Source organism: Cyprinus carpio, chromosome B16 (genome assembly GCF_018340385.1).
Source record: "Cyprinus carpio isolate SPL01 chromosome B16, ASM1834038v1, whole genome shotgun sequence".
Taxonomy (NCBI): domain Eukaryota; kingdom Metazoa; phylum Chordata; class Actinopteri; order Cypriniformes; family Cyprinidae; genus Cyprinus; species Cyprinus carpio.
Window position 1 is genome coordinate 12,483,664 of NC_056612.1, and position 18,883 is coordinate 12,502,546.

At 35.2% G+C, this 18,883-nt stretch overlaps 1 protein-coding gene across 1 annotated transcript in view; it reads right to left on the bottom strand.

The window, feature by feature from the left end:
• The window catches only part of LOC109096412 (dynein axonemal heavy chain 11), a 66,119-nt gene extending 51,638 nt beyond the window's left edge, over positions 1-14,481 (bottom strand). The window contains 23 exon segments of the mRNA XM_042740804.1: positions 705-863; positions 970-1,053; positions 1,143-1,301; positions 1,403-1,489; positions 1,648-1,764; positions 4,442-4,664; positions 4,797-4,966; positions 5,127-5,381; positions 7,808-8,140; positions 8,220-8,615; positions 8,707-8,811; positions 8,943-9,138; positions 9,228-9,352; positions 9,429-9,566; positions 9,837-9,953; positions 10,563-10,730; positions 10,858-11,091; positions 12,115-12,326; positions 12,456-12,555; positions 12,636-12,824; positions 13,461-13,658; positions 13,947-14,090; positions 14,241-14,481. Coding sequence (XP_042596738.1) covers positions 705-863; positions 970-1,053; positions 1,143-1,301; positions 1,403-1,489; positions 1,648-1,764; positions 4,442-4,664; positions 4,797-4,966; positions 5,127-5,381; positions 7,808-8,140; positions 8,220-8,615; positions 8,707-8,811; positions 8,943-9,138; positions 9,228-9,352; positions 9,429-9,566; positions 9,837-9,953; positions 10,563-10,730; positions 10,858-11,091; positions 12,115-12,326; positions 12,456-12,555; positions 12,636-12,824; positions 13,461-13,658; positions 13,947-14,090; positions 14,241-14,456 — 4,125 coding nt within the window. The 5' untranslated portion in view covers positions 14,457-14,481.
• Between the last annotated feature and the right edge of the window lie 4,402 nt (positions 14,482-18,883).

The window sequence follows — 18,883 nt, forward strand, 5'->3', positions numbered from 1 at the left end:
TATTTATATTATTTTTTTTTATATTACATATAAATATATTTTCTTAAATATATACATGCATTTGTTTGTATTTATATATATATATAGTACATAATAAATACATAATAAATATATATATATATATATATATATATATATATATATATATATATATATATATATATATACATAATAAATAAACACAGTACACATACATATATTGTTTATTTTGGATGTGATTAATTGTGATTAATCGTTTGACAGCACTACTTTTTACATACAAAAGAAGTTAACAGTGCCATCAACCTAAAAAATGACAAAAAGCACCAGAAAAGTAAACCAACATGTTTTTTCAACATTACCTTATGGAGTCATTATTGTACTTTTATGATGACATTTTTGGCCATAATTCACTTTCTTTTTATGTAGAAGAGCAGCATTACTATCTCATTTTGTTGTGTTCAAGGAAAGAAAGAAAACCCTGACTTATATATTCTTATATATTCTTATATAGAATAATGAAAAGATAAAGTAAATAATAAAATAAAATTGCAAAAAAAAAAAAAATCCTTTAATTGTTTAAAACTAAAATTTTACCATAAGTGGTATAGGTTTGTTTAATCTACACATTTAAAATAGTTCATAAAATACAGTAAAGTAAATAAGTTTTCCAGTCTCAAAGATAAATAGCATTTATATTGCACATTTGCAACCCTCTTTCTCACCCGAGTAGTCCTGACCAGCTGGGCCCAGTGTCTGTCTCTCATGGCCGGGTTAAGCAGCTCTGTCACAGCCCTCAGAGAAGCCAACAGATCCCTGAGCACACAGTCCAGACTCACATACACGTCCCAAACACGGGCCTCTTTATCAAGAACCCGCATTTCCTGCACAGACATGAAGTCAGATGTTAGAAACACACAGAGTTGATAGACAAGCACCAAAAACCCTTCCAAAAGGGTTTTTCTATGACACTGATACAATCATTCTTACTTTTGTAAACCTCCTCAGCTCTGTCTCCATATGTTCTACATTGATCTCTCGCCATATTGTCCCTGTCCATTCTGCTATACTGCACTGTGAGGACACAGCATTAGGTTAAGTGGACACTTCAAGCAAAACTGAAAGCTCAAGTATTTTATTTTTGGTAAAAATGAAATCACCACCTGAGCACAAAGCAGCAGATCCCAGAGCTGTTTCAAAACAGCAATGTCTCTCTGACAGAGCCTGAGCTGCTTAGTGTCAGGGCTGCTCACTTCAAACAGCTTACAGGACTCCTGGAGATCTGCGTTTTCTTCCTCTAAACCTAGAATCTCCCTGTGACACTAACAAACACAGCATAAACAAAAGGTCAATGTATGTAAATGAATGAAAATTACTTCTGTGGTATGATGGTTTGTTTGAATTAGAATAAATAATCATTTACTTTATCCAGGCGAGCATATGGTTTCTCTGTGTTGTACTGGAGAGGAGCTTCTCTTTTAAACCTTTCTCGAAACTGACTCAGCTTTTTCTGTGAAAAGAGACATGAATCAGCAAAAACATAAGCTTATTTATCCATATGATATTTAAACCTTCAGACTTTTAAACCTAAAAACATTTAGTTTTGCTTAAAGAACTGAAAGTTTACAGTTGAATCACTACTAAGCCATTAGCAAATGAGAACCTCACCTCAAAGGCCACACACTTCCTGCGAATAACGGCCACCTCTGCAGTATGAAGAGGAGCAACCTCATGTTTCAATGTCCAGGCCAACTTCTTCATGTTGTTCCACTTCTCTGGCAACTCCTGACATGATTAAATACATTACAGTTGAGTAAACGTTCCTCATCCAGAACATTTTAGTAATGCAGGTAATGCAAGCATATTAAAAATCTGGGAAAAATAATAAACTGCTAATTATTTAGATGCCATTGCCAATGCTAAAAACTTTAATCAATCATTTCAAATCTTACAAGTGAATTTAGGCATCATAATAATACAATTTACAGTACGAAAGACTGATATCCATGTTGAAATTTGCTAAAGATGAATATTATTACCTTCTAATATTATCTATCATTAAATTATTAAGTAAAATTAGTTTAAGTTAGCATTAGATCGGGTAAGATAAAATAATGTACATGTAAAAATAGAGAAAACGCAAGAACAATTAGTTATCTAGCATCAATTCTGGATATCCAGTGCCAATACTGGATATAATGTATACATTTAGACAAACACATTTAAATCTAAATTTAATAAACTGTAATTTTATGAAGAGTTCATTTGCAAAAACAGATAACTCAATTTTTGACAATTCTCAAAAAATGATGTTTTTTCATTGTGCATTCCAATTAATCTCAATCAAGTTGGGTTAATTTGATTAGCTAAAAAATAACTAAACAGTACAGCTAACTAAGAAAACAAACCTCAATAAAAACAAGATTGCATAATAAAAAACACAATTTTGAAAATGTAACAAAATGGAGTTATCTGTTTTTGCAAATAAACTCTTCATATATATATATATATATATATATATATATTTTTATATATATATATATATATATATAATAATTGACTTCTCACTTAAAATATTATGCAAGTGATTATATAATTTGTGCTGGGGAAAAAACCTTTTACTTGTGGTCTCAAACTTTTGGAAAAAAATATTAATTTTTCATATATTTTAATTCAAATTAATTTTGCAGTTCTCATTTTCATGTCCTGCACTGCGTTGTTTAAATAGCAAATGCATTTGCACCCATTTGCATGCTGGTCTAAAAAAAGAGTTGTTCCCGCACATTTTTGGTGTGTTGCTATTATTGAGGAACTGATAATAGACTGCGCCATAGACCAACTCAAACCTGGTCTAAAGTCTAAAGTCAATGGCACAATTTTTTTTTAATTTGTAATTTTTTTTCATTTGTAATTTTTTTGTTATTTAAAGATTGCGTTAGAAAATGCGCCTCTGGGCAGGTCCGCAATGCACGTTCAATTTGCTTATTACACACAGGGACTCGCAGCAGCACACAAACATTTTTAAATATGAAATAATAAAAGATTAAAATGTAAAATATTATTATTGTGTAGGCTACATGAATATAAAAATAGCATACATGTCATAATGGATAGCCACTGCACATATCGGAAATAGGCTACCTATTTGCTTGCGCACAAGCAGCTCCGTTTCATCTCTGGAGATGCGTTCTGTCTTTGAGCTTGCAAATTCCGCCTTGTAAATAGCAAATCCACCATGGTATGCCACAAACTTTAAATATTTCAAATACTTCTGAGAATGCAGCGTTTAGTTGATCCTGATAAGTGCTCATCGTCACAGTTGTAAACACGGCGGCTTTCTTCTTTCGTGAGGGGGTTTGGCGTCAACGCATCTTTGTTTCCAGGTGGAACATTAAAGAATGCGACACACACGTCTCCCAGAAATCCTGTATAAATCAACCAATCTGATGATAACTTCCAAACTCCTGAAGTGTTTCCGCTTTTGTGTGCCGTATGCATCAGACGTTCAGCCAACGGTCTGTGGGTGTGACGTCTGAGGCTGAGACTAATTGCCCGTTATGCCCAAAAACTACCCATTACTCATTAAGAGAATAGGGACAACCTGTTTGGACCATGCGCCCAGGCATGCTGACCGTTTTCCCATGGTTAAACTAGCCAAATTGTATTCGGACACGGCCTGAGTGCACCTGCGCCATGCGCTTTAGACCATGCGCTTAGATCGTTAAAATAGGGCCCTAAGTCTCTTATGCTCATGAAGGCTGCATTTATTTGATCTAAAATACAGTAAAACAGTAATGTTGTTACAATTGAAAATAACTTTCTAATAACTTTAACATTTCTATCATAACTCTTTGAGGATTTTAGCATGGTAATGGATATTACAATGTTAAACACCAAGACATACTGCTGCTGCACAAGTAGCGTATATAATAACCCGTAGTAGATCTATACAAGTGGAGCTGGGGAAGGTGGAGGGTTTCAGAGTAAATCTGAAAACGCACTGCAAAATGCTCGTCTAGTGGATGCTAACCAGCCATTTAAATGTAAAGCAGCAAGCTTATTGGCTGCGTATATACAACATGAACCAATCAGCTGGTGCCAACAGCTTAATACTGTGATTATCATCAATTTGCATTAAAGACCCATCAGCCAGAATGAGTTTAATGACAAAACTTGGCATTTACATGAAATGGATTTTTTTTTTTGTAAAAATAACTTTACTGTGACTTTTGATCCATTTAAGGCATCCTTGATGAATGAGTATCTCTCTTTCAAAAAAAGAAAAAAATATATATATTTTTGACCCCAGTATTTTAAATGGTAATGTAGATGCAAAGTTGACATAACTTTACAAAAAAGGTCATGACAAAACAGATACACAAAGATGACATTCTTAAAATGGCCATCTCTTTACATAATTCCCGTTTCATAGTTAGTCTTAAGAGCTGTCAAATACTCTCACCTCAAGCTGCATGTGAACACACTCAGGTATGGTTTCTCCATACTGCTCCAGAAGATTGACCACATCAATGACAGGTTCAAAAAGCTGGTCTGTACTAGTCTGCCTGTCTCTGATCTCCAGCAGGTAACCCATCACCTGCACAAGAGCCTGGTAGTCTCCACCGCACACCGGCTCTTTAAGCCTGGATTCTGCCCGGAACATGAACTCTTCTAGTTCACCAATACTGAATAAAACCAAGATCACAAACCCAGCAAAAAATCGATTGCTTTTATTGACGAAAGAAAGCATTTGGAGTTTGGAGGAAAATTGAGACATTAAATTGATTTTTCTAGGTAATTACGGAAGGGGCTCTCACCTGCCGGTAACATAAGACATCAGGTGCTCTTTAAACATCCAGCTCCATTTTTTTATTATGTTTAAAAGACTCATCTTGAATGAACGGATATCCACTCTAAACCAACCGTCAAACACCTGACAGTCCTCCAAACGGCTGACCTCTGCATACACTTCCTCATAATGATTCATCTGTTGTGAAAGGAGACAACTTACTAATAATATGACAAACCTTTCTTACTACTATCAGAAAACAGGTATCTATATCCATCTAGATGTATTTAATGCCGAATTAATACTGTGTTCAAAACCTGATATTCAAGAAGAAACATTAAAAGCTGTATAGTTTCACCTGTTCTTTGAATTGTGTTGTGGTGGGAGGATTTTCTGGAAATGCATCTTCTCCATAGGCTTCCACCTCTTCAGCTGTCAGTGGATGACCATAGAGGAGGAACTGCCTGAGAAATTCAGCCCTGTCATCAAGCCACAGGGGACTGTAGCTAATAAGTGTGTCCTGGTATTGCAAGGCTTTCTTCATGACTTCATCAACTCTCTCCATCACTTCATGTCGGAGATCTATTAGGTCTAGCATGTCCTCGACGTCAGTCTAAACAACGTATGAAGGAAAATATGAAATTTGTATATGTACCAAAAAACTACTGCAAAATCAGAAATAAAGAAAAAAAGAGCCGGGATACAAATATCTGAGATCACTACTGAAAATGCTTATAATTTGTATAATTTAAAAAAATGTATTATATTAACCAATTAATATATGTAACCAGTATGTTATATTAATTTATTTTATATTTATTTGTAATATTTATCCATTTATATATATACAGGTCCTTCTCAAAAAATTAGCACATTGTGAAAAAGTTCATTATTTTCCATAATGTAATGATAAAAATTAAACTTTCATATATTTTAGATTCATTGCACACCAACTGAAATATTTCAGGTCTTTTATTGTTTTAATACTGATGATTTTGGCATACAGCTCATGAAAACCCAAAATTCCTATCTCAAAAATTAGCATATCATGAAAAGGTTCTCTAAACAAGCTATTAACCCTAATCATCTGAATCAACTAATTAACTCTAAACACCTGCAAAAGATTCCTGAGGCTTTTAAAAAACTCCCAGCCTGGTTCATTACTCAAAACCGCAATCATGGGTAAGACTGCCGACCTGACTGCTGTCCAGAAGGCCATCATTGACACCCTCAAGCGAGAGGGTAAGACACAGAAAGAAATTTCTGAACGAATAGGCTGTTCCCAGAGTGCTGTATCAAGGCACCTCAGTGGGAAGTCTGTGGGAAGGAAAAAGTGTGGGCAAAAAACGCTGCACAACGGTGTGCTTTTGAACCAGAAACAGCGAGGAAGATTGTGGAGAAGGACCGATTCCAGACCTTGGGGGACCTGCGGAAGCAGTGGACTGAGTCTGGAGTAGAAACATCCAGAGCCACCGTGCACAGGCGTGTGCTTTTGAACCAGAAACAGCGGCAGAAGCGCCTGACCTGGGTTACAGAGAAGCAGCACTGGACTGTTGCTCAGTGGTCCAAAGTACTTTTTTCGGATGAAAGCAAATTTTGCATGTCATTCGGAAATCAAGGTGCCAGAGTCTGGAGGAAGACTGGGGAGAAGGAAATGCCAAAATGCCTGAAGTCCAGTGTCAAGTACCCACAGTCAGTGATGGTCTGGGGTGCCATGTCAGCTGCTGGTGTTGGTCCACTGTGTTTTATCAAGGGCAGGGTCAATGCAGCTAGCTATCAGGAGATTTTGGAGCACTTCATGCTTCCATCTGCTGAAAAGCTTTATGGAGATGAAGATTTCGTTTTTTCAGCACGACCTGGCACCTGCTCACAGTGCCAAAACCACTGATAAATGGTTTACTGACCATGGTATTACTGTGCTCAATTGGCCCGCCAACTCTCCTGACCCTGAACCCCATAGAGAATCTGTGGGATATTGTGAAGAGAAAGTTGAGAGACGCAAGACCCAACACTCTGGATGAGCTTAAGGCCGCTATCGAAGCATCCTGGGCCTCCATAACACCTCAGCAGTGCCACAGGCTGATTGCCTCCATGCCACGCCGCACTGAAGCAGTCATTTCTGCAAAAGGATTCCCGACCAAGTATTGAGTGCATAACTGAACATAATTATTTGAAGGTTGACTTTTTTTGTTTTAAAAACACTTTTCTTTTATTGGTCGGATGAAATATGCTAATTTTTTGAGATAGGAATTTTGGGTTTTCATGAGCTGTATGCCAAAATCATCAGTATTAAAACAATAAAAGACCTGAAATATTTCAGTTGGTGTGCAATGAATCTAAAATATATGAAAGTTTAATTTTTATCATTACATTATGGAAAATAATGAACTTTTTCACAATATGCTAATTTTTTGAGAAGGACCTGTGTATGTATATATATATATATATATATATATATATATATATATATATATATATAAAGAATTTTAATTAAAAAATAATAATAATAATAATTCCTCGAAATGTGTTACATGCCCCTTTTTTCTATAAAGGCAGCATTCACTCAACCTGGCATACTGTTTATGGCATACTGTTAATTCATTCATGTTTCAAATTGATATGAATCCTATTTATTCCTCCCAGCCAGCTATAGTCGCTGTACGAGTGCCTTGTTGTTCCTTCACAATGAGGCACAAAGTCACTTTCCAAAACCTTCACCCTCTCCACTCCTCTCTGTTAGAATGAGCTGTTTACCTCCACCTGAACTGCTGAAACCACTGAACTTTCAAAAAACTTAAGACACACCTCTGCTATAGCTTGGCTCCTAATCTAGCTTTCTGTAAAACTTTGTATACTGTGAATGTTTGGCTCTGTTTCAAATCGCTTATGCTCCTCTATTGTAAGTCATTTTGGATAAAAGTGTCTGCTAAATGCACAAAAATAAATATATTTCCAGGTATACATTTTATTTTGAATCCCATATTTTCAATTTGACCTCAGGTATTTGGAAGCCACTCTAAATTCATTAACTGCCAATACCTGGTAGTCATCCACGCTTAGGTGAGGTGCCACCCTCTTCACCTGAGCAGACATCTTGAACACATCTCCTAGTAATTCTTCCACCAATTCATAAAGTCCGTCGCCACCATCTCGATCCAGAGATGGTTTAGACTTAATCTCAGATCCCATCAGTAGCATCTGAGCCTCAAACAAAGGAGCCTGCCTCACTGACCCCTTCATATTCTCAATGAAAAACTCCAGAGAAGTTGAGACAGCACCGAAAAACCCCTCCACCACCATGTCATCTACATACTCCAAGTAGGCCTTCCATGCATCAGAAGAACTATCCGCTGCAAAAAGGATCATGCTCTCCTGGGAAAGAAACAAGAAAACAGGAATGTCAGAGAAATATGGTGTAGCAAAAATAATCTATAAAACGACGCTCCCTCACCTGTAACAAATTATGGATAGTTTCTCCATCTTTCCTGAAATTGCTGTAGCATTTTGCCAGTCTTCCTGCTCTATCATCCAATTGTAGTGGCGCTTCTTTCTTATGGTCTTTTCTGCAAAACATTGTCTGTTTGCTCCATCCATTCATCAGAACTTCAATAATCTCAATATTGTCTTTAGTTTTTTGTAGTCTTCTCTCCAGCTGGTAGACAGTGTCCTTCAGTGTGCAAATGTAGTTCCAGCAGTTCTGGTCTTGCCATGTAAGCTCAGTTTCTGCTCTATGGATTTGCCGGTCAAGAGTCTCCATCTCCTTTTTCATAAGAGGAGCCTCTACTTCAAGAGTTGTCTGTTTCACCTTGTTATACCACTGCACCAGTAAATGTAGGCTCCCAAGGTTCTAACGGAGATCAGGTAAAATACTCATATTCATGCCATAGAATATAAAAAACAAATTTAACTGATACCAAACCAACTAAGCATTTACTAACCTTAAAGAACATCTTTCTATTTTCATACACCTTCATAGCAGCAGAAGGGATGTTCAACTGATTGAAGATTTTCAGGTGTTTCACGTCCTTGAGTACAGCAATCAGCTAAGGTGAAAAAGTTCAGTATTATGCAAATGAATACACTGAAAGATTCCTCAAAATTAGACGCTTTAACAATTTAAATGAATACCTTATGCTGTTATAGATTTTAAACACACTACATTTATGTTCTTCACCTCTTGATTGACGTTTACTGACAGCAGGTCAGTGCTGGGATCTCTTTTGATTAGGGGCTGATCCAGGTTCATCTGGCAGACCTGGTTAATACTACCACACCAGCTCAAATAGACCTGATTCTCATACTCATCTAAATGAGAGGACATCTCCTGGTACTTATGATAGGCCAGTTCCATTTCCGCTCCTTCGATACTCCTGTAATAAAAATGCAACATCATCTTTCATTATTAGCATTAAAGAAAAGAGAAAACTGTAACAATCGGAATAGAATTTAAAACTCTTACATATCCAGAACAAACTGGAAGTTGTTCCAAGGGATTTGAATTCTGTCTCTTAGCATTTTTGCCCACTTCAGGCAACCTGTCATAGCAGGCATGTTCTTGCTCAAATGCAGTCTGTTCCTCTTTTTCTGGAATTAAATGATCAATTAAACAAGGTCCTTTTTGTACAAGAACAAAAATAAACAAACTAAACAACAACTTTACCTGCTCAAGATGAGAATCAAATAGGTGTTTGCATAGGTCCAGCTCATCTGCAAAAAGCTGAATCACTTTGGAGAAATTAGGAATAAACGTTTCCTTTATGATGTCTCTTTCCAAGAGGGGTTTGAGCACAGCGACCAGTTCAAACATACAGATTAAAAGGTTATTTACTGTAGGTTTGGCTATTTTACAGTGCCTTGCGAAAGTATTCATACACCTTCATTTTTTTCTCATTTTGTTATGTTGCAGCCTTATGTTAAACTGCTTTAAATAACTTCTATTTCAAATACAACAAAACGTAAAAAAAAAAAAAAAAAAAAAAAAAAAAAATGAAGGGGTATGAATACTTTTGCAAGGCACTGTAAGCTTTTTCAAATTCATTTGAACTAAAGTCTCACCAGAATTGCTTACTTTGAAAACTGATTCCAATCCTGAACAATCTTGAAAGGCAAGGCACAAAATACTGGACAGCTGTCGATCAAAGTCTGCAACTCTTTCTTGGAAACTTGAAAAGTCTTTTTCGAAATCCTTTAAACAAAATGTAAAATTTAAGAAAATCAATTATTTAAAATGTGTTTCATAAGTTAAATACTGAATAAAATATTCTATCCTGGTCAAAAAAGTTTTCACAATTCATATAAAGTATAATTAATTCCTTAATCATGTATATTTGATTGTACATTAAGTAATAATGAGTTGAACAATATAAAGAATTTTTCATGACATACTAGGTTTTAAACATTACTATAAAAGTGTTACCAAAAAAGTTACATGACAAACAGAACAAAAATGATGATTTATGGGAACAATTAAGCCTTTGAGAAGGTTGACAAATATCAGGCATGTTGTATCCAAACATACCCTATATTTACAAGAAAGCCCCAGGAACTCCTTAAAAAAACTGAACTATGGCAACTTAAACAAACAGTGAGAATTATATCTGCTATTGTACCAAACACTCATATACCACATTATCTACGCTGACATATTCAGTGAGGCATTATTATCATACTATCAGGCTTCAAGTTGTTTAAGCTACCATTGAAAATATGTGTTTCTATATGACTTATTGGGAGTGTTATCTTACAGCTGATTCTGATATATCCCAATAAAGAAATACACTCCATGTAACCATACCTGAGAAGTCAAATCGAGTGGATTGTATTCTTGATCCCTTATGGCTTTGCAAAGCTGGAGAAACTCTGCATATAGTCGAGAGACTTGCTCAGTGTAAACCCTTCCTCTGAGACCTCCAAAAACCAGCTTCTCCAACCTTTGGAACTCCAGCATAGTGGAGAAAAGAGCCTGGAAAACATCGTCATTTTTCAAAATGTTACTGTCTCACAAAAATGAAAGTAAAAAGAACATTATTACTCACTTAACAAAGGTTGTGGCTGAAAGTGATGATCACTTCAAAAGATGTACTACTCACCTTCAACTGTGAAACACGAGCCACGAAGCCATCAAATCGAGTAAAAACAAGAGCTGACGGGAAATCCCAGCACTTTGGTGTGCAATAATGACTTGCCAAAGCAGCCACCTTCTGTCTATATGTCTTGAATGTTTCTCTGACACACCTGAAAACTCCCACCACAGTCTGTAACTTCTCCAAACCATCTTCAGTCTCTCCTCTCAGCAGCTGCTCTGCTCGGAGATATGAAGTGGCCTAGATGGACCAAAGATTGACATTTTGATTACAAGAAAAAATTTTAATCTCTGTTCTAATTCTACTCTACATTTCCCTGAATAGAACTTACAATTAATACATGACTGCTCTCCCAAATAGATAAATAACAAAAGATTTTTAATTGACTGATTCATGGGTAAATTGTGCATAGGACTGCCCATTCTGTGAACAAAAATACCAATAAATTCAAAATGAATATAGAAATATATTTCATAATGGAAAACATATTTCATGTCAATCTTCATATAAAACATTCATATAACATATTGAAATATTTTTCAAAATGTATTTCAGGAGTAAGAAAACACAAACAAGACATACAAAAAAAAAAATGCCCAAAAATATATTGGTTGAAAATATATTGAGGCACATTTATTCTGAAACATATTTTAGCAAATATACTTTTGGACTTTTTTGGGGTATTTTGAAATCTATTTAAAAACATATTTGAAAAATATATTTTGGGGGGCTATAGGTGTCCATGACAAAATGAAAGGAAAAACATTATATTTATTTTTTGTATTCATGCTGGTTTTATATGATTTTGATACTATTTTCAAGATTATTTTAATTTAATGACTCTTTAGTCATGCGGTGTAACCATCAAGTAAAATGTACTACGTAAAACTATTTAAAATGTATGTTTTTCTTACACCTTGAATACATGTGAGTGTACACATCACAATCATAATTTTCAAATGTTGTATTTAATGATTTTTTCCAAAGTAGTTATTTATTTATTTTTACAAATATCATGAATTATTGATTCAGAAATATAATTTCATTTTTGGAGGTGTTGCTCCACATGACGTTCTACAACCTAAACTAACCTTGCCTTGTCATAAAAGGCTAAATAATCTGTTATTTTAAGAGACTTGTTCACCTTGACACAGTTATGAGCAGGTTTCTGCATGTTCGTCGCACCACATGACTGATTTGGCAACCGAACATTTTCAAATAACACATTAAGCATAAATTAGAAGATTGTCACATATATCATACCTGCAGAATGAGGAGGTTGCAGAGCTCCTGCAGCAGGGCAACGATGCGAGCAGGTGAACGATAGAATGAACAGTGAGTCCAGACCAGAAATATAAGATGAAAGACTGGTGGAATGAGTGTATGGAAGGATGAGAACTCCTCCTCCTCCAGTTGAGACAGCAATGATCTAAGAGGTTGAAGGTGAAGATCTATAGCTCTGGCTTCCTGCAAAGCTGAGACACAAATACACATTAATGATAACTAGACAAAATATTAACAGAATGGTATTATGTAGTAAGAAGAACAGTCGAAAACTCAACTGTATTAATAATCAAATGTATTGGGAAAATCACATGCCTTACCATCAAAAACAGCCTCTGACAGAGCCTTGAACGATGGGAAATAACTGCTGTCTATAATTTCCAGAATCCTCATCATTTTCTGAACACAAGGATTCTGTAGCTGAGATTTACAAAGATTTAGTACATTATAAAACATTTCTGCTTGCTTATGCACCATGAAATGCTTGTTTCTGGACGAACCTGTTCATGAATACTCTGTATGTTCATTTTCCTGGATCTCCAGTAGTCAAGTTCAGCTTTTGGTCCAGGGTTCAATCCTGTCACAATCAAGTCAGCAGAATCTGCTCTTAAGACTTTGTGGATCATGTGCATCCAGCTGATGACCATGGACTCAATTGCATGTATCATGGCTCTGTTGCGACTGTCTTGTTGTTTGAAAATGAGAAATTGATTGTTGTTTTAGTCAAAACGAAGACACTTCATGCTTTTTAATCTTACTGTAAGAGTAAGACTACAAGACAATAACCAGAAAAAATACTACATATTAGTTCATCTTAAATCAAAACTAAGATTTTAGACAGAATTAGTTTTTTAGAATTACTGTTTGAAAGTCTGATTTAGTTTGGTTGGTAAGTATTTTTTTTTTTTTTTTGGTTTTTTTTTTTTTTTGGTTATGGTTTTGAAAGTCTCTTATGCTAGCCAAGTCTGTTTTATTTAATTAAAAATACATTAAAAACAGTAATATTGTGAAACATTATTACAATTTAAAATAATTTTCTATTTTAATATATTTTAACATGATTTATTTATTCCTTTGATGTCATATCTGAATTTTCAGCAGGCAGTACTTAAGTGTTCAAGAAACATATTATCAGTGTTAATAATATTTATCATTATTTATATTTTATATATGAAAATGCACATTTTTACTGCCACTTTTGATTAATTCATTGCATCCTTGCTATATAAAAAGTAGAAATTTCTTCTAAAAAAAAAGTACTGTCTCCAAACCATTGAACAGTTTTGTATATTATTCCCAAACAAACAAACAAAAAAACATTCATACAGTGTGATCGTTGTCTCTTGACACAGCTCTATCCATTCTCTGATGGCAGGAACAGGAAGGACGGTTTTGCCATAATACTGTCCCCTCACCACGGCGACCTTGCTTTGCAAATTCTCTACATGTTGCCTCACATCCTGTGATATTATATTCGGCCACATTTGGTGATTCTTCTTGTTCAACAGAAGCGGCAGACAGACTTGATGCAAAATATTGACAAATTTTACAGGCATTTGTACAGGATGATGACCATTGACTCAACTGCATGCAATCACACTAATGTTTAACACAGTAAATTACATGTTCAAATTGTATATTTCTATTCACTTCTGCTCAATAAAGAAAAGAAAAGAAAAGAAAAGAAAAGAAAAGAAAAGAAAAGAAAAGGTGGGCGTTCCTGCTAATATTCAGTTTCATCGTGTATTTATTTACTTTTCTGACAGCAAATCAAACTGTTGTGAACTTTGGAGTCTATAAGTGTTCATTACCTTCTCCATGGTGTCTGACAGCTGTGGCAGAAAGGAGGGTGACAGCACCCCAAAGAGTAAAGAACCCCTACAGGTTTCTGGCAGGATGGGGGAATTTCCTTTTTTGAGAATGTAAACTTTCTTGTCTTTAGAGAGATGACAAACCTAAAGTGTACACATAAAACAACGGGTTATTGTTGCTGTATAGTATTAAAGGAACACACATGTGGTCTATGTTTTTGCATGCATTTAACAGGCCTATATTAGGCTAATATTAGACAGATATGTAAACATAAGGCCTTTTTGCTCACTTACTTCTGGAGAAACAGTTGGAGCATTGGACGCTGTCACGCTGAAAAATAACAGTCTAATACGCGCTTCGAAAAACGTTGTAAAAAGCATTTTATTATTTTCAACATTTACAAATTTTTCCCACGCATCATTTTTGAGTTGGAGCATCCGGCAGAGTATCTCGCCTAAATACTGCACCCTGGGGTCTTCTGAAAACGCTGATTCTTCCTCTTCTGACATGTTTGATGTCCTTGTGGAACAGACGCAAACTTAAAAGAAAAAGTTGATGCGTATTTTGTAAAACAGCTGGAACGAAATCAGCGTCACGTGTTTACATATCGAGCGTTCAGCTTCATGAACGCTGAAGAGTTTCATTCAGAGAAAGTGCAAAAAGGGGCGGTACAGCGTCCGGTTGCCTTGGTTTCCATCCAACATGCTACATGTACCCCTCCACCCAGGCCACACGTCAGTCATGACCAAAATGTTTGTTCCTGTCAACAGCAGCGATTAATATAGTCAGTTTTACTTAGTAGGAGACCAAACTCGCACGCTTTAATGTTCACGAAGTTTTCCAAAAAGTTCTTTAAAAAACTTCTTAACGTTACATTCTCATGAATTCACTGATTCACGCACTTCCAGCATTCCACATCTGGATAGTTTACTTTATGCAGGATCATGCATTTAAGAGTGAATTGTTTCTTTAAGATGGTCTCAGACTTTATTAGTACAACGTGTTCAAACAAACAAACAAATAAATAAAAACAAATACATTTTACCAAAGCAGTGAAAACATTTCAAGGTCGTCGCGATTGTGAAGAAAATTAACTATTATGATTTACATTCTTAAAACCTGTTTTTCTTATTTCATCCAAGGAATTATGATGAATACATTATGATAAAAACTGTACTGCGCAACCAGAATGACCCAACTGTGCACTTATTGTAAGATTCTTGAGAATGTGTTTTGTAAATATTTCAAAGTGATATTGTCAAGAATTGATAGAATAGCATAATTATAATAAAATCATTAGACATAAAAAAAAAACTCCACAACTGAGGATTAGATGCACATTTGATGGTAAATTCTTCCTGTATATGACTCACTTCCACGCTTCCACTGTAGCACAGTTGAAGATTGTTCACAGGTTGTGTAACTGTGAGGTGTATTAAAATGAATTCTTCAGAAGGTCTCTGCTGACTTCCACGTGAGTGCACCAATAATGCCCTCTAGGGGCCTGGCCCATTGAAACACACTAATGATCACACTGCTTGATGAGGGTCCTTAATTCTGCCCTCCTTTTGGGAGCTGTTTCCCACAGAATTGAAAGTTTTCTAAATATAAGGTACATTTAAGCATGAAGAGTCAATATAAAATCTAGCAGAGCTGGTAAACAGGCTATCCGGCACTTTCGTGTCTCAGCCAGCAGTAACTCTCAAAATTATTGCATTTTATAAACTTTGTTTTCAGTTCTTATATAATATTCAATAAATGAATAATAGAATATATATACATACATATATATATATATATATATATATATATATATATATATATATATATGTTTTACCGTGCCCAAAAAAATATTTTTAAACAGATTTTATTCGGTTGTGACTTTTTTTTTCTTTTACAAATTGGCTATACTAAATAATTTACATTACATAATTTCTCTGTTTATGTATTATGCCCTCAATTATTATTATTATTATTATTATTATTATTATTATTATGTTTTTTTTTTGTTTTGTTTTTTTTTTTGCTTATTCCTTGCCAAAGCTATAAGCATGGCGCAATATTCCGATTTCCAATGAATTGCGACACAGCCGCTGATTCTAGCAAGCGTTCTGAAACTTCGCGCCGAAGCACGTCACGTTAACACTCTTGGAAACCATGGGAATGTTGTTTGAACTGAACAGAATGCGATATCCGGCCACATGCGGCCGTCCTATGAGTCCCCCTGCGGTGTTATGCAAGCTTCATAAAAGAACAAATTTGTTATCCTCCACCCGAGGGCATCTGTTGATGGATACGTCCTCCCAGGGGTCGAGAGGAAGTAACCATTCAACAACCGCTGCTTATCTCGCTTTACTTGCTTTAAGTGTTCCTCACTTAAGATATGACAGACTGAAGTGCTCCACTTGGAAGGTAATAAACGCCTTTTTTTATTCATTTGGACGGCGAGTTGCAACGTATTCCTTCTTTTACTGAGCAAAACGTCTGCTGTTCGGGATCTGTATGATATACTGTATATTTCCTTGAGGCTGGAAAGAAATTCCAAGAGTTTCAAAATGTTATTAATGAATAAATAAAAATGCAGGAGCATGTTGTTAGAAAAGCACATGCTAACATAAACCATAATGTCAGAACAACATAAGTATTTGTATGTGCGGAAAGTAGATGAAGAGACAGATACAAGGATTTTGAGCATTCCCACAGGGAACACACTTGGCCACAAGCTTTATCCTTTTTAATAAACCCCCAAAAGACTGGTGCTACCCTATCGACCTTAAAGAAGATTAAAACAGGATCGGCTACCCTTCCTCATAAACCAAGTGCATTATCACACATGTAATAATGTGAAGTAGTATTCAACCATTCAGGTTATTCAAACCGTTAACATGATTGCTTTTTATACCTTTAAATGATGAAACCATTTATTTATTTTATTAAAAAAAAATAATAATAATATTTGTTACACTTCTTGTGTTCCCTGTCAAAAATGGCCATCCTACAATTGCTTATTTAATTTCTGAATATTGTATTCAAACTTGTTTTCTTTCAATCAGCACAAGTTTTGTATTTCTTTTTGGAACTGAATTATCATAGGCCTCAATGATCTGAGATTATGCATCTCAGATCAACAAATTCTGCTTTTTATTTATTAAATGAGGAGCATAAGTGCACATCAATGAGACTTATGATCAGTAAGTTCCAAAGAAATACATGTTTTGTTAATTTTTTTATTTATTGCAATTTATGCATATGCAGACACCTTATAGGCCCTATTGATAGCTTCCCCCTTTGGGATGACAGAGTGTGGGGTGCAGGGTTTGTGGCGTTGAACCGTTTTGTCTCAGATTCCTCAGGGGCCTGTGTGGCATTAGTCTATATGTGGCCTTTTGATTCCTTATAATCCCAGCGCAGGCGGCCCAACGCTGGCAGCCGATGAGATATTCCTCTCACAGCTTGTGATTTACGACCTTGCAGCCCGGCACTTAGTACAGAGAGATCAGAGGTGCTTCTGAGGCCAGTATAAAAGTTTTAATATGCACATCTCGTGATCCTGACTCATTCTGCACTCTGGCTTTACTGCCCAAAGAGGATGGGTCAATAAATGTTTAAAAAATTCAACCAAAACTGCAAAGTAGACTCTGCTATCTAACCGCAGCCAACGTCTAAAATTATTTTTCTATTTTATATAAAGAGTGTTTCTAAAAGCAAGCTTACTCTAAATTGATGAAGTGTTTTTGCTGGATGAAAAACATGTACACAAATAACCCTTCTGGCTTGGACATGTTTTTCAGATGCGTGATGTGAATCATTGTTATGCTTAATAAGCTGTTTCATATTTACTCTTAAATTCTTCAGTGCAATAACAGGTTTCTAATCACTTTAAACAAGGATATTCTTAACAAGGTATTTTTACAGAATGTCAACAAAACATTAAGCCTTATAACAGAGTTAAAATTCACAAACCAGGCCTTAGTCTTCTACATTTATGAGTTCATCTGAATGGTAATTTAATGCCGTTTACTGTTTGCTTTCCTCTTCAGTATGCACTTCCAGCAATGGTGTCCTCTTTACAAGTGAACTAAAGACTCAAGTGCACATCTTTTGTGAGTGTAAAGCCAGAGTTTGCCAGCAGCATCTTAAAGTTCTGCCTGTGGATTGTGGAGTGAAGATGTCATTGTGTTTTCAGAGCCGTAGCCACATAGTTGCAAGATTTGCCAGCAGGGTTGTGAATGAATCATTTTGGCATTGATGACTACATTCTAAGGGAGTTTTGTCCCTACATGAAAATACATAAATCTAATTTTAACATAAACTGATCTCTAAACCTCCTGCCTAACTTAAAAAAATAAAATAAAATAAAACACTTTATGTTTGTATTGCCACAGGCAGACAATGAGTAGAATGTTTTCTCAAAGATACATAGAACAAAAATGATTGTTACTGTATATCTGAATATAGAGTTAATTATTTGAATTCATACATGTGTTATATACATATCATAGGCCTATACCATATTAAGAGTAAGTCGAACACCTTACACAGAAAATAATGACTTCAAAACAAACAATGAAATCTACCAAATAATAAAACCAATTAACCTTAGTAGTAATTAATTTTTTTTGTTTTGTTTAAAATGACACAAAAACTTTTTATTTCTAAAAAAAAAAAAACATTTTATTTCTGAAACGCTTTAGCTGGACATTCATCTTATTATAAATGTTACTAGTTTTTTTCAGAATGTTCAGAGAAAGCTCTAAACTAACATTCCCTTGATATTTGCAAAATAATAAATTGGAATGTTGCATTAAAGAGATAGTTAAAAATTCTGTCATTAATTACTAACCCTCATGTCGTTACAAACCTGTAAGACTTTCGTTCATCTTCAAAACACAAATTAAGATATTTTTTTAAGAAATCCAAGAGATTTCTGACCCTG